General features: G+C 46.1%; 1 protein-coding gene across 2 annotated transcripts in view; it reads right to left on the bottom strand.

Annotated features, from left to right (window-relative positions):
• The window catches only part of LGALS9 (galectin 9), a 43,424-nt gene that overhangs the window by 6,643 nt on the left and 19,939 nt on the right, over positions 1 to 16,842 (bottom strand). Inside the window, exons 3-8 of one of the 2 annotated variants that reach the window (XM_023556174.2) lie at positions 6,714 to 6,805; positions 4,096 to 4,297; positions 3,176 to 3,286; positions 1,825 to 1,866; positions 851 to 939; positions 535 to 697 (exon numbers count right to left, since the gene is read on the bottom strand). In XM_023556174.2, coding sequence (XP_023411942.1) covers positions 535 to 697; positions 851 to 939; positions 1,825 to 1,866; positions 3,176 to 3,286; positions 4,096 to 4,297; positions 6,714 to 6,805 — 699 coding nt within the window. The remainder of the gene's footprint in view (positions 1 to 534; positions 698 to 850; positions 940 to 1,824; positions 1,867 to 3,175; positions 3,287 to 4,095; positions 4,298 to 6,713; positions 6,806 to 16,842) is intronic. The other variant, XM_023556176.2, reaches the window with a different exon arrangement.

The raw sequence follows: 16,842 nt of genomic DNA, 5'->3' as shown, positions 1-16,842 counted from the left end.
AGTTGCCCTATCCCGGGACTCACTGCATCCTGTTGTTCTATTGCTTTCGGCATAGCACCTGTCTTATCTGCAGTTATCTTGTTCCTCCCCCACCAAGACTGTGGGAGCAGAACCCTGCCTGTCTTCTTCCTGGCCCTGTCCTCAGCACCTAGGAGCTGCCCTCCATAAAATAGATGATAAATATATCTGTTGAATGGATAAATGAATGAGTGTTTGAATGAACAATGCTTCATCTTCAGGTTCGATTTGGTGCTTATTGGCTGTGTGTCCTCAGGCAAGTAACTTGCACTCATGAGTTTGTTTCTTCATCTATAAAATTGAGATGGCAACACCTACCTTGTATGGGACAATAATAAAAATAAAATTAATAATATCAATAACGCTAGGGTAATAATATTTTGGATACTTCATCTCTTCCAGGCCCAGCCTCACCTTAGAAGCTTCAGCCTCCACCCCATTCAAAGTGTCCCCAGGCTCCCTTCACCCCATTCCTCCTGCACAAGGCCATCTGAGTTCCAGGCTACGGCCCCTTACCGAGAAGTTCTGGCCACATTTGAAGGGCATTTTCCCTGGCAGGCTGTGCTCCTTGGACCCCGAAGAATTGTTGAGCTTGGTGTTGTGGACCACAGCGTTCTCATTGAAGCGGGGGTTCAGGTGAAAGGTGATGTCACTCCCAGAGAGCAGTCTGATGTGGAAACTGTGGGTGAACAGCTCACATGGATCTCCTTTGCCCACTGAGCCCTGGGCTTCAGTTTCTCTCTTCCTCCTCAGCCTGCCCTGGGGCAGGAGAATGGCCAGAATGGTCTTGGGGTTCCCTCTCATCCCTGAGATCCCTGGGGCCCCAGCTTACGTCTGGGCATTGGGCAGGACGGTGCCTGACACGATGATGGTCTTGTATGGGCACAGCCCACCCGAGATGGCAGTGAAGTAAGGCAGCGTCTATGGGAGGAGGGGACAGGTCAGCCATCAGCAGCCACAGCCACTGCTGGGCACTGCAGGAGGGTAATTTTCATGAATTTGGACTCTCTGCTGAGCTTGGGAGCAGTGCCTGTGAGTAATATAGTTTAGAGAAAGCACCCCATGATATCATTATTTGTCTAGTAGACATCAAAGGAAAAGTTTTCAGCATTCTTCAAATTAATGGACTTAAACCATCAGGAAAGGAACTTTTTGATTAGACACAAAAAGGCACTTGGGCTGAAAAGGGGAGGCCACATGATTTTTTTTTTTCTCTAGCTGCTGACCACGTGGGTATCTGATATTTCTTTCTTTTTTTTTTTTCAATTGTATTTTAGATAAAGGTTTACAGAGAAAATTAGTTTCTCCTTAAAAAATTAATACACATATTGTTTAGTGACATTTCTTTTCAACCCCCTGACGTGTCAACACTCTCCCCTTCTTGACCGTGGTTCACTGTTACCAGATTTTCTGTCCCCTCCTGACTTTGGTCCTTGCCCTGGGCTGGTGTGCCCATTTAGTCGCATTTTGTTTTATGGGCCTGTCCAATCTTCGGCTGAAAGGTAAACCTCAGGAGTGACTTCAGTTAAAAGAAAGTCCAGGGGCCATACCCTCGGGGTTTCTCCAGTCTCTGTCAGAAGAGTAAGCCTGGTCTTTTTTTTTGGAGGCCACATGATTTGATCGTGTTGAAAAGACCATTTTAAAGTTGAAAGCTCCTTTCAACAGTCTTCTAATGTACTTGGGTGTTTTTAGGAACTTCATCTTTGAATTTGGTGAGGCCTGGGCTCATCCCCATACTGCATCTCACATCCCACTCTGCCCAACATTGGAAACAAAGCCTCTGTCCCTCCCCAAGAAACCACTTACATATGTCGGGCTGGGGTGCACCGTAAGTGGGATTGTGGTACTCTGTTGAAAAAAGAGCAGGAAATTCAATGAGGCTGTGTGCAAACACAGACATCGCATACTCTGACGGGCACAATCTGATGTAAGGCTGAGGTCAAGAGCCCCCTTGGGTTCTGCCATTCACCTACCTTCTCATATCGGCCTTCGTGAAACTTCCAGTTATGTTCCTGGACCCCATCAAGGTCACCTGCTCCTCAACCCCTCCCAGGTAGCCCCATTATCTCCCCACTAATTTGCCCAGACAAGAAGAGAATAAGAAGAGGTTAAGCCTGTGATCATAGTGACATCACGTGGAGAAGTTGGGCTGGACAAGGCCTACACGGCTGGTCTACTAAAACAAAAAACCCCATAGGGGGAAGATAAGCATTTAATAGAGCCAAGAAAGAGTAGAAAGGCAGGGGCAGGAGCAAGAGGGAGCAAGACAGGCAGATAGGGGAATGCAGAGGCTGGTAGAGAGAGAAACGGTTAGGCTCCAGTGAGTACACCAGGGTGTCAATCTCTCTCCCACCACACAAGGGAGAGAGTGGGTAGGGAGAGAATAGGAGAGATGAAGACCAAAGGCAGGGGAACCATATGTGTTGTGGGCCTACTGTGTGCTTCACTCATCCCAGGCTAGCCTATTCAAATGCCAATAGTGATTTCAGCAGTTCTAATCCAGCTGTGAGAATGTGAGCCCCACATCCCCCAATCCTCCCATGTTTCAGGAAAAGGCCAGAGATCCAGATTTTCCTGTGGTATCTCCTGACCTTTTAGATGTAAGCAACACATTCAAAATGCTTAATACAAGAGAAGGCCTTGTGAGGCCCCTGGGGGCCATTTTGAGACCTCTAATATATGTTGTCTCATTGAAGCCACACAACACCCCATGGGATGGCAATGCTTACGCTCATTCTACAGATGAGGAAACTGAGGCTGGGAGAGGCTAAGTCACTCATCTAAGAGCCCACCACCAATGAGAATGGCCGAGCTGGGAATTTGAACTGGATTCCATCTGATTCCTCAGACTGGGCTGTTTCTGGAATCATACTGCCTCCTAACCAGGGTGGACATGTAGACAAACAGAGAGCCAAGTGGTTGAGAAGCCTGTGAGACTAAGGCAGGTGCTCCAGACAGAGATAGTGACACAGGAAGGGCATGATGACAGAGGCGAAGGGAAAGGTAGGACACCAGGATGGGGAGTCAGAGGTGTGTCCCCAAAGTCACCTGGATGCATTAGGCTGGTACCTTTAGGCCCACCCAACAGGGCTTATGCACAGATAATCTGGGCCCTGTGCCCCAGCCCCCAGGACAGGTGCCAGGTGGATAGTCTGACCTGGAACTTGATGGAGTCTAGCTGCAGAGGACCTTCGACAGAAATGGTGTCCACGCCATGGAAGGGCACGCGGTGGGAGTACTGCAGGAAATGGCTCCAGTTCACCTTCACCTGCCAAGGGAGTACATATTCCAGGAGAGGAATCCCAGGCTGGATGAAGGAGCACACCTGAGCCTCCTGGCCCCTGTTTCTTGAAATTAAGCCCCAGATATGCTTTTCACATCCATTCTGTGCCAGTTACAGGAGTGTGCATGGGATCCAAAGTGCATCCAAACCCAGTCTCTACTTGGCTTTAACTTAGTTCTTACAGTGTGTTTGTTGACTTATTGCAGTAGGTTTGTCTTCTGAATCAGAGCTCACCTGGGGGTGTTATTTACCTGTGCACCACCAGCAGGAATGTTCACTGGGGAGCAGGGGAGAGGCAACCGAAGGTTTTACGTTGAGTGAGTGGGCATGCCCATGTTCACACAAATAAGCATAGACACAGACGTATTCTCTCCCAACTACGGCTCCAAGTTGAGAGACACTGCTAGCGAAAGTAATTGGCAATAGCTTACGAAACTAAGCAATTAATAGAACCTAGCTAAAGACTGGTACGATAGGACAGAAAACTGGGTGTTATCACGGACCTGATTGGAGGAAGGGCTACAGCAGAGGACTGGAAATAACTTGGACTTTCACGACACATGCAAAACAAGCAACAGGTGCACTTGTTGACGCAGGTGAAGATGTGTACGGAGATGGTGCAACCATCGGGTAAGACCTTACAAGACAATGGTCCTGTTTTTAGAGAAGGGTTTTGCTACCACCTGATCTCAATGGATGTGATTAGTTAAAGGCCACGCCCTCAGTGTGATGGGGCTGGAGGGGCTGGGAGCCTGAGAATGGGGTAGGGGAGAAATAGGGGGGTTCCTGCTCACCTTGAAATCCGAGCTCTGCACCAGGACACAGATCTCAAAGGGCTTCCCCTTCTGGAAAGGCATTTTCATCTTCCTCTCCTCGAGCCCCCAGGATCCATTCTGCTTCGTATTGCAGGCCACATACCCGCCCTCTTCAAACCGAGGGTTGAACTGGAAGGCAATGTCATTTTCACTGTCACCGGTCTGAAAGTCCACAGCAAATCTGGGTCAAGGGAAATCAGATAGTCTCCTGTAGCACCGTTTATTGACAGTGGTGGGAAGAGGAGATCCTCAATGCCTTAGAGCTACGTTTGTCTGGGAACTAGCATATAAACTGTGTGGCAGAGACTCATTTGTTGGTATTCTTTTTGTTCATCAAATTTGGACTTCATGTGTTTTTGTGCAATTATTGTATTTCTCCTCCCAGCATTATCTTCTAGAAATAAATAGAAAATGGGTAAAGAAAAGTGTAGACAATAGAAACCAGAAACATAAATAAGTCTTAGAAACTAACTACAGTTTTGTATGAAAGATGGAAGTTGTTAAGCATGGTCAATTGGGAAAGAAAAGAACAAAATTAAAGAACATGTAAATAGACGGGGATATACCTACAAAGATCAAGTCTAAAAGGGGAGGCATAGAATAAATATTAGCTCTCTGGGCATGACAACTTTTAATGTGAACATCTTTCCCATATTGTATGTTGGGGTTTATGTCAGAAACATGTGAGGTGTAGAAGTAGAACCCCAAAAGCCAGCTGGGCCTGGACTCAGGCCTCGTTTCTGTACTGTCGATCATTTGGGGGTAATCCTTGAACCACACTGCCCCCAAGTTACTGCACCCAGGAGAGGGAATGATTCTCTTCTTGCAGTCCCATAGTAGTGCAAAGAGTTAAAACACTAGGCTGCTACTGAACGATGGGAAGTTCAGTCAATGCAGAGGCACCTCGGAAGAAAGGCCTGGCCATCTACTTCCAAAAAATCAGCCACCGAGAACCCTTTGGGGCACAGTTCTACTCTGATGCACAGGGGGTCACCATGAGTTGGTGCTGACTTGACAACAACTGGTATCCCTCTTCCTGCAGAGTGATTAAGTGAGGGGTGTTCAGGAAGCCCCCAACACAAGTACATGTTGAATTGTGCCCCTCTAACCCTTGTACTGGAAACCCTGGTGGCACAGTGGCTAAGTGCTATGGCTGCTAACCGAAAGGTTGGCAGTTCAAATCTCCCAGGTGCTCCTTGGAAACTCTATGGGGCAGTTCTACTCTGTCTTATAGGGTCACTTCAAGTTGGAATTGACTTGATGGCAATGGGTTTGATTTATTTTGGTTTTAGCCCTTGTACCTGTGAATGTGACCTTCTTCAGAAATAGGGTCTTTGAAAATGTTATCAGTAAACATGAAGTCATACTGAAGTAAGGATGGGTCCTAATCCAACCTGAGTGGTGTCCTTGTGTAAGAGAAGAGAGACACAGAGAGACAGGCAGGGCAAAGACAACCCTGTGAAGATGCACGTGCAAGTCAAGGACCACCTGGGGCCCCCAGAAGCCAGGACAGACAAGGAAGGTCTTCCCCTAGAGCCTTCGGAGAGAGCATGGCCCTGCCGGAACCCTGGATCCCAACTTCCGGCCTCCAGAAGTGTAAGGCAATAAATTTCTGCTCTCACAAGCCACTGAGTTTGTGGTCTTTTTTTATGGCAGCTGTGAGAAACTTTTTGTTTTGTTTGTGTGAGAAACTAATCCAGAATAGTATGAAAGGGACCCAGAATGTTCCAGGGCCCATGTAAAGGGATGGGAGCGCCACTGGGGAAGAGGAAGTGTGGGGTTGAGACAGAGGAGCTTCTGAAAGGGAGCCGTGTGTTCAGAGGGGCTTTATTGGACAGCCACCACAGAGAGCCCAGCCTATCAACCTCAGCTTTGGTTAGCTAGGACGGCACAAAGACCTGCGTGAGATGTTTGTGTTTTGTATTGGGAATCCCTGGGTTATTTTGTGCTCTCTGCTAACCGAAAGACTGAAGGTTCAAGTCCACCCAGAGGCTCCTCGGAAGAAAGGTGATCTACTTCTGAAAAATAAGGTATTGAAAACACTGTGGGGCACAGTTCTACTCTGACACACATGGAGTTGCCATGAGTCAAACTCAACTCCACCGCAACTGGCACTTGTATTTTGTTTTGCCTCAATTTTTTTCCCAAAAAGATTATGAAACTAAAATAGACCAAATTACTTTCAGTAGAAATTTTAAATATTTCACATCGGCAGAATGAGGGCTCCGAAGTAGAGGAGAACAGTTATGGCCAATGAAGTAAGTTAAACTTTGGCGACTCTGGGTCACAGTGTGCAAAGTTCAATCCTGTAACGTAATTATCTGCCTCTGTGCGGGGTCTGCTTCCTTCCTTAGATTTGGAGCTCCTTGTGGTCCGGGGGTCCCAGGGGCCCATTAACCCTGGAGTGTGTTGTAATAGTGCCCTCGGGTGGTGGGCACTGTGGATCAGGTCACTGGGTGTTGGTAGGGCTCACCCTACACATCTGCATCCCAGGAGCCATGTATGAGTGCAGTGGGGACGTTGTTGAATGGACTGGAGCTGACAGGCTCCATGGTTTACTAAGGGACAGGCTGGAGAGAAACACCTGTGCCAGGTACCTGGATTCATCGGAAGAAAGAACGGTCCCCCTGATGATGATCTGAAGTCCATCCTGGAGGCCCCCTAGGATTGTCCCCTGGAAAGGGACGCTCTGCAGGGAGGAAAGGGTGGAGACCAGTCAGTCTGCCTACTCCTCTGTTGGCTCTCTGTCAGCACTTGCTAATGGTGGCCTGTGTGTGTTGGGGACTGTGCTGGGGGCAGATGGTGCGGCTGTGAACTAGACAGATCAAGTCTCTCACTCAGCCTTATAGATTTTCTGATTGTGTGAGGAGGTGGACGCCAAATGAGGTAATTACACAACATTCTGTGACTGTGATAAGGGGACTGTGTTCTCTGAGAGGATGGGAGGGGCCTGACTTCTGTTGAAGGTCTGAGAGGAAGTTCCAGCAAGCTGAGGCCCTATAGGAGGAGGGCCTTGGGGGCAGGGGCAGTCGCATGTACATGGGCCCTGACTGAGATGGGAAGGAACTAGTGTAGTGATGGGGGCTGCAGGACCCCAGGTCAAGCTCCCAGCAAGGCCCCAGGGCCCTACCCAGGAACCCAAGAGGTCCAAAGGATCAAAGGGGCCCACCAACCTATTCTGAAAAGTCATCCTTCTGCTCACCTGAGAAGGCTACGAAGGCACTCCCATTGCCCCCAAAGGACAATGGTATCCATGGCCTTTGCCTTCCCAGCCACCTCTGGTAGTGCCACTTCCCAAGCCCTTAGTGCCATGGGGCCACCCCTCCTCTACTACTGCCCCTAGGTTCCCCATCTGTGATGGTTAAGGTTATGTGTCACCTTGGCTAGGCCATGATTCTCAGTGGATTGGCAGGTGTCGTATAATCACCCTCCATTTTGTGATCTGATGTGAGCAGCCAATCAGTTGAAATGAAAGTTTCCTTGGGGGTGTGGCCTGCATGGAACATAAAAGGATGTTCTCGCAAAACCTGCCCTCTCTGATCCTGCATCTGACTCATTATCCTCTGAACTCTTGTTCTTGGGACACGAGCCAGCAGCCTGCTACCTGACCTGCAGATTTTAGATTCCCCAGCTTCCGAAGCCCTGTAAGACAGCAGCCTACCATCTGACCTACCGGTTTTGGGTTCATCAGCACCTGCAATCAGTGGGTTAGGAGAAGCCTTCAGCCTGGCCCCTGACCTATGGATTTGGGACTTGCCAGCCTCCACAACTGCTTGATATATTTCCTTGAAATAAATCTCACTCTCTGTATTTAATACATATATATACTTGACTGGTTTTGCCTCTCTAGGGAACACAGCCTAAGACACCATCCCTTCCCTCAGGCCCTCAGTGGCCTCCGAAGCCCTGGTGTGGTATCTTCATTTGTCCTAGGTTCCACTGGCAACCACTTTATCAGATTCTCTCCAGTGGGCCTCTCCATGGGAGCAGCGGCTGTGGTGAGGTACACATCTCTTATAGAGTCAGGCATACTCCAAGTCTGAATCCCAGCTCTGCTGCTTATAATCTGAGTAGCCTTGGGGAGTCAATTTAACCTCTCTTTGCCTCAGTTTGCTCATCTGTAAAATAGGGACAAGCCCAATCCTACTTCATAGGAGTCTTGTGATGATTCAGTGAGACAAAGTCTGCAGAACAAACTGGCACATAGTAGGGACCTCTCCACCTCCACCCCCTTGGACTCTATGAGCAAAATTCCCAAACTGGTTATTCCCAGCTTTCAAACCTTATTTCCAGGGCGCCTTTTATTCAATGTGGTTCTACAACCTGCATTAAAATATGGTTCTATTTCTCAGGAGAATATTACATTGTTAATTTCTTCTCTAACATCTTTTCTAGTTTCTATGAAAAATCTTTTTAAAAGCATAGTATAAGAATCCCTATATTAGGTAGACATGTATTGAAATATTGCAAAGGAAATGATATAATACCTGAATTTGCTTCAGAATAACCCAAGGGTGGAAAGGGAAGTGGGTAGGGTATAGGTGAAGTACTACTGGCCGTGAGCTGATAATGGTCTCAGCTGGTGGGGGGGATGGGTGCATGCTGTTTATGATACTATTCTTGCCATGTGTTTGAACTTTCTATCAGAAGTTAAAACAAACACTGAGCAGATAAAAGAAAAAAACCCACCATGCAAATTCATTCCACATTCACCCCAATGGCCAGTGCTTCCTGGCCTGTGCCTTGAGGTGTGCCGCCACACAGGTGTGCCGCCACACAGAAGCCACGGGAAATTCACCCTAGCTCGATGCACACAGTTGGCACTGGAAAAGGCCCAGTAACGCCGGGATTTCTCCTGCCACATTGAGATAGCCTCTGACATCTACAGACATTTGGGGGAGGGATTTTTTTTTTTGGTTGTTGCACCTTGGGTTAAGTATGACTGTCATTAAATACTTTGGTGACCTGCAGCAAACATAGCTTCTGTATGTCTCCAGGTTCCCTCTGTCTTCCCTGGTAACATCAGTGGTTTGGGGGTAAAAAACAAAACAAAACAAAAACGTTGCCGTTGAGTTGATTCCAACTCATAGCAACACTATGGGACAGAGTAGAAGTGTCCCATTGGGTTTCCAAGAAGCAACTGTTGGATTCAAACTGCCGGCCTTTTGGTTAGTAGCCTGAGCTCTTAGCCATTATGCCTCCAGGGCTCCTTGGGGGAAGTAGAGTCAACCTAATATAAATATGGACCAGCGTGCTTAATATGGTTTCAAGGGTATCTGGAAGCCTGTCTTTCCTGAAAAATACTCCCCTCATATGTTTGTTGCAAGCTGGAATTCTCTTACGAGAGGACAAAGCCTTTCATACTATCCTAAGAGATCATGCTTAAAATGCAAACACTCCTGTGAAGAAAGGGACCTTCACTTAAACATATTCACACTGAGGTATAAAGAACTGACAGCAGAGCTTGATGGGGTAGAGGGTGCTGGGTGGGGATGGTAAGTGCGAAGAAGACATTAAGGAGATTGGAGATGGAGGAAGAAAGAACACACATCGTGGGCATAGGGTAGAACAGATTGGTCATTAAGGTAATGATTTCCCTCAAAATGTGTTGAGACATTGCAATATGTCTTAAACAGTGTTCCCAGATTCTGAAAAACAAACTTATTTTAAGTGAGTATAATCATACAACAAGAGCCCTGGTGATGCACTGGTTAAGCATTTGGCTGCTAACCGAAAGATTGGGATTTGAACCCACCAGCTGCTTCTTGGGAGAAGGATGTTGTAGTCTGCTTCCATAAAGATTACAGCTTTGGAAACCCTATGGGGCAGTTCTACTGTGTCCTCTAGGGTCACTGTGAGTATTAATCAACTCGAGGGCAACAGATTTTGTTTTGTTTTGTTTTGTTTTTATATATAATCAAACAAAAAGAAGATTTATTTGTTGCAACATCATAATAGTAAAGGATTGGAAACAGCCTGAAAATCCACCAAGAGGAAAATGGTGGAATAGGTTATGGTATAGTCATGCAGTGGATTCTATGTAGCCTTAAAAAGAACAGAAGAGGAAGAGGGAACTCTCTGAGTACTAAAGTTGACTGATGTCATTTGTATGAAAATTATGCACGCATGTCGTCTCCCCACTCATTTTTTATGACATGCAAATAACATCATCACTTACTGGTGAAGACCAAAGGCTACGGCCTTCAGTATGGATTGTGCCTTAACATAAAGAAAACAAAAATCTTCAAAAGTGGACCAAGAGGGCCAAGAAGAAACATCCTTATAAACCAAGAAAATTTTGAAGTTGTTAAGGTTTCAAATTACTTGGATCCACAATCAATACCCATAGAAGCAACAGTCAAGAAATCAAACAACATATTGCATTGGACAAATCTACTGCAAAAGACTTCTTTAAAGTGTTGAAAAGCAAAGAAGTCACTTTGAGGACTAAAGGTGCGCCTGACCCAAGCCATGGTATTTTCAGTTGCTTCATATGTATGTGAAAGCTGGACAATGAATAAGGAAGAATCAAGAAGAATTGATGCCTTTGAATTATGGAGTTGTTGAAAAATACTGAATGTACCATGGACTGCCAGGAGAAGGAACAAGTCTGTCTTGGAAGACGTACAGCCAGAATGCTCATTAGAAACGAGCATGGAGAGACTTCATCTTACTTTTAACATGTTATCAGGAGGGACCAGTCTGTGGAGAAGGACATCATGCTTGGTTAAGTTGAGGGTCGGTGAAAGAAAGGAAGACCCTCAATGAGATGGACTGACACAGTGGCTGCAACAAGGGGCTCAAACAGCAATGATTGTGAGGATGGCACAGGGGCAGGCAGCATTTTGTTTTGTTGTACACAGGGTTGCTATGAGTTAGAACCGACTGGACAACACCTAACAACAGCAACACTATTTATGGATAAAATATCTCTAGAAGAATTCATAAGAATCTGTTAACACTGGTTGACCCCAAGAAGGGTATGGTCATTGGAATAACGACTACCCCAAAGGTATCTATATCCTAATGCCCAGAATCTGTGAATACGCTACTTTAGGTGGTAAAAGGGACTTTGCAGATATGAGTAAATTAAGGATTTTGAGATGGGAAGATTATCCTGGATTATTCAGTGGGCCCAATGTAATCACAGGATCCTTATGAGAGGGAGGCTGGGGGATTGGAGTCAGTAGTACTATGATGACAGAAGCCAAGAGGCTGCTGCTGTTTTTGAAAATGGAGAAAGGGGACAAGAGCCAAGAAATGCAGGAAGCCTCTAGAAACCAGAAAAGACCAGGAAAGAGATTTTCCCCTAAAGCCTCCAGAAGGAACATATCCTTGTCAACACCTCGATGTTAGGACTCTGACCTCCACAACTGTAAGCGAACAGACTTGTGTTGTTTAAAGCCACTAAATTTGTGGTAATTTGTTCCAGCAGCAACATAGTTGTTGTTTAGGTGCCGTCAAGTTGGTTCCAACTCAAAGTGACCCTATGTACAACAGAACAGAACACTGCCCAGTTCTGTGCCATCCTCACAATTGTTATGCTTGAGCCATCCTTGCAGCCACCATGTCAGTCTATCTTGTTGAGGGTCTTCCTCTTTTTCACTGACCGTCTACTTTACCAAGTATGATGTCCCCCTCCAGGGACTGGTCCCTCCTGATAACATGTCCAAAATACACGAGATGAAGTCTCATCATCCTTGCTTCTAAGAAGCATTCTGCCTGTACTTCTCCAAGACAGACTCATTCTTCATTCTTCTGGCAGTCCATGGTATATTCAATATTTGCCAATACCATAATTCAAAGGCACCAATTCTTCCTGTGTCTTCCTTATTTATTGTCCACCTTTCATATATCTATATATGTGAAGTGACTGAAAACACCATGGCTTGGATCAGGTGCACTTTCGTCCTCAAAGTGTTATCTTTGCCTTGAAACACTTTTAAGAGGTCTTTTCCAGCAGATTAACCCAATGCAATGCATTGTTTGATTTCTTGATTGCTGCTTCTGTGGGCGTTGATTGTGGATCCAAGTAAAATGAAACCCTTTACAACTTCAATATTTTCTCTGTTTATCATGATTTTGCTTGTTGGTTCAGTTGTGAGGATTTTTGTTTTCTTTATGCTGAGGTGTAATCTATAATGAAGGCTATAGTCTTTGATCTTCATCAGTAAGTGCTTCAAGTCCTAGTCACTTTCAGCAAACTTGTGTCATCTGCATATCACAGGTTTTAATGAGTCTTCCTCCAATCCTCCGACGTGTCCGTCAGTTTGTCGTACTGTGGGGGCTTGTGTGTTGCTGTGATGCTGGAAGCTATGCCACTGGTATTCAGATACTAACAGGGTCACCCATGGAGGACAGGTTTCAGCTAAGCTTCCAGGCTAAGACCCAGCAGTCTACTTCTGAAAAGCATTAGCCAGTGAAAACCTTATGAATAGCAGCAGAACATCGTCTGAAGACTAAGGTGCGCCTGACCCAAGCCATGGTATTTTTGATTGCATCATATGCATGTGAAAGCTGAACAATGAATACGGAAGACCGAAGAAGAATTGACGCCTTTGAATCGTGGTGTTGGCAAAGAATATTGAATATACCATGGACTGCCAAAAGAAAGAACAAATCTGTCTTGGAAGAAGTGTGGCCAGAATGCTCCTTAGAGGCAAGGATAGGGAGACTGCATCTTCCATACTTTGGACATGTTGTCAGGAGGGATCAGTCCCTGGAGAAGGACATCATGCTTGGCAGAGTACAGGGTCAGCAGAAAAGAGGAAGACCCTCAGCGAGGTGGATTGACACAGTGGCTGCAATAATGAGCTCAAGCATAACAATGATTGTAAGGATGGCTCAGGACTGGGCAGCGTTTCGTTCTGCTGTGCATAGAGTCGCTATGAGTTGGAACCAACTTGATGGCACCTAACGACAACAACAACAACCTCCAATCCTGATGCCCCGTTCTTCTTTACATAGTCCCGCTTCTACGATTAATTGCTCAGCATACAAACTGAAAAAGTATGGTGAAAAAACACAATCCTGGCGCACACCTTTCCTGACTTTAAACCAGGCAATATCCCCTTATTTTGTTGGAATGACTGCCTTTTGGTCTAAGTACAGGTTCCTCATAAGCACAATTAAGTGTTCTGGAATTCCCATTTTTGCAGTGCTATCCATAATTCATTTTGATCCACACAGTCCAATGCCTTTTCATAGTCAATAAAACACAGGTAAACATCTTTCTGATATTCCTGCTTCAGCAATGATATCCCTTGTTCCACGTTCTTTTATGAATCTGACTTGAAGTTGGCAGTTCCCAGTTGATGTACTGTTGCAACCACTTTTGTATGATCTTCAGCAAAATTTTATTTGTGTGTGATATTAATGATCTCGTTCTACAATTTCTGCTTTCTGTTGGATCACATTTCTTTGGAAGGGGCACAAATAGAAATCTCTTCCTGTTGGTTGGCCAGGAAGCTGTCTTCCAAATTTCTTGATATAGACGAGTGAGCAACTCCAGCACTGTATCAGTTTGCTGAAAATCTCAATTGGTATTACATCAAATCGTGTAGCCTTATTTTTTGCCAATGCCTTCAGTGCAGCTTGGACTTCTCACTTCAGTACCATTAGTTCTTGATCATATGCTATTGCCTTTAAAGGTTGAACATTGACTAATTCTTTTTGGTACAGTGACTCTGTATATTCCTTCCATCTTCTTTTGATTCTTCCTGCATCTTTAATATTTTCCAGGTAGAATCCTTCAGTATTGCAACTTGAGGCTTGAATTATTTCTTCAGTTCTTTCAGCTTGAGAAATGCTGAGTGTGTTCTTCCCTTTTGGTTTTCTAACTCCATATTTTTGCACATTTCATTATAGTACTTTACTTTGTCTTCTGGAGCCACCCTTTGAAATCTTTGGTTCAGCTCTTTTACTTCATCATTCTTCCTTTCATTTTAGCTATTCTACATTCATGAGGAAGTTCCAGAGTCTCTTCTGACATCCATTTTGGTCTTTTCTTTCTTTCCTGTCTTTTTAATGGCTTTTTGTCCAAGGTCACACAGCTGGGAAGCAGTAGAGCTGGAATTTAAACCCCAGAACCCATGTTTCTAACCCCCACACATCCCTGTTCTAGCTCACCAAGTACTTCCTGAGTCAAACAGCCAGCTCCACCCTAACTGTGGCTCTACCTTGCCTCTTGGCTCTCTGAGAAGGCAAGCCCAGGTATGGGTGAGGAGTAATCACCAGAATAATAAAATGTGAGAAGCTGGAGGAGCTTCAGAACATTGTCAGAAAAGAACCAGAGAGCCATAACCTGCCAAAGGTGATGTGCTCTGACCCTGAGGTACCCCCTGAGGTGATGACAGGGCCTGTCCTACCTCTCCGAGCCCCTCCACACAGGTCCCAAGTCAGGAGCCTCCACAGATTAGCTGAGGGGGTACCCACCGGCAACAGCTGAGAGGGAACAGGACGGGCCAGACAGGGGTCTCTGCTGACCTGGGGTCAAATGTTAGTCCCTAGCAGCTTCCCCTCCCTCAGCTCTGTGCTACTGCCTATCTGCCCCTAATTGCTCCCCCTGCCCAGGAAGGGCTCTGTCAGCACACCACTCCAGGTCCTTGGGAGGATCTCTGCCAAACCTGGCCCAGGACATAGCAACCAGAGAAGGCTCCTCAGCCTGCAGCTGCTGCTTCCCCTCATCCTCCCCATTATTCCTCTCTCTGGGGGTAAATCAAGACACCTTTCTCTGCCACTTACCATATTTGGATATTTGGCAAGTGACCTCAGCCTTTCTCAGTCTCAGTTCTTCTGTGTGAGAAATGGAGATAATAAGCCTTACAGGGTTTAAGCAAGGCCACCTGCAGACAGGCACGCATGGGAAAGTGATGCAGAGGTTGCCCTTTTCCCCCCACCCTGCAGGGACAGTCCCCTCTTCTTTCACTGCTGACACTGCCCCCTCCACAAACTCTCTTGACCCGCCTTGCCTTGTTAACTTTGATTCACCCCTCAGGGTGCAGACATCTCCTTGGGAGGTCTTCCCTGCTGCCCCCAGGTTCCTACTGCACTTACAAAGCACTTATGGTGTGTCAGGCACTGTCCTTAACACTCCAGATATGCTACCTCGATTAATCCTTATTGCAACCCTGGGAGGTAGGCTCAAGAGTCATCCCCATTTTACAGATGTGGAAGCTGAGGTACAGAGTGGTAAAAGTGACTTGTCTAAGTTCACTCAGCTAGTAAATGGCTAAACCAGGATTTGAGCCCAGGGAGGCCTTCTCCAAAGTCAGTTATTATTGCTGTTGCTGTTAGGTGCCGTTGGAGTCAGTTCCAACTCATTGCGACCCTAGGTACAACAGAAAGAAACACTGCCTGGTCCTGTGCCATCCTCACAATCATTACTATGCTTAAGCCCACTATTGTAGCCACTGTGTCAATCCATATCGTTGGGGTCTTCCTATTTTTTGGTGACCTTCTACTTTACCAAGCATGATGCCTTCTCCAGGGGCTGATCCCTCCTGATAACATTTCCAGAGTATATGAGACATCGTCTCGCCCTCCTTGCTTCTAAGGAGCACTCTGGTTGCACTTCTTCTACGATGGATTTGTTGGTTCCTTTGGCATCCCATGGCATATTCAATATTCTTCTCCAACACCACAATCCAAAGGTGTCAATTCTTCTATCTTCCTTATTCATTGTCCAGCTTTTGCAAGCATATGAGGCAATTGAAAACACCATGGCTTGGATCAGGCGCACCCTAGACCTCAAGGTAACATCTTTGTTTTCTAACATTTTTTCCTTTAATTTTTACTGAGCTTTAAGTGAAAGTTTACAAATCAAGTCAGTCTCTCACACAAAAACTTACATACACCTTTCTACATACTCCCAATTGCTCTCCCCCTAATGAGACAGCCCTCTCCCTCCCTCCACTCTCTCTTTTTGTGTCCATTTTGACAGCTTCTAACCCCCTCTACCCTCTCATCTCCCCTTCAGGGAGGAGATGTCAACATAGCCTCAAGTGTCCACCTGATCCAAAAAGCTCACTCCTCACCAGCAACTCTCTCCAACCCATTGTCCAGTCCAATCGCTGTCTGAAGAGTTGGCTTTGGGAATGTTTCCTATCCTGGGCCAACAGGAGGTCTGGGGGCCATGACCACCGAGATCCTTCTAGTCTCAGTCAGACCATTAAGTCTGGTCTTTTTACCAGAATTTGGGGTCTGGATCCCACTGCTCTTCTGCTCCCACAGGGATTCTCTGTTGTGTTCCCTGTCAGGGCAGTCATCAGTTGTAGCTGGGCACCATCTAGCTCTTCTGGACTCAGGCCGATATAGTCTCTGGTTTATGTGGCCCTTCCTGTCTCTTGGGCTCGTAATTACCTTGTGTCCTTGGTGTTCTTCATTCTCCTTTGATCCAGGTGAGTTGAGAGCAATTGATGCATCTTAGATGGCTGCTTGATAGCGTTTAAGACCCCAGACGCCACTCTCCAAAGTGGGATGCAGAATGTTTTCTTAATAGATTTTATTATGCCGATTGTCTTAGATGTCCCCTGAAACCATGATCCCCAAACCCCCACCCCTGCTACACTGGCTTTCGAAGCATTCTGTTTATCCTGGAAACTTCTTTGCTTTTGGTTTAGTCCAGTTGTGCTGACCTCGCCTGTATTGTGTGTTGTCTTTCCAGTCACCTATAGTAGTTCTTATGTACTATCTAATTAGTGAATACCTCTCTCCAACCCTCCTTCC

This window comes from Loxodonta africana, chromosome 18 (genome assembly GCF_030014295.1).
Source record: "Loxodonta africana isolate mLoxAfr1 chromosome 18, mLoxAfr1.hap2, whole genome shotgun sequence".
Lineage (NCBI taxonomy): Eukaryota > Metazoa > Chordata > Mammalia > Proboscidea > Elephantidae > Loxodonta > Loxodonta africana.
Note: the sequence above shows the minus strand (reverse complement) of the source record. Positions and strands in the feature narration are given on the sequence as shown.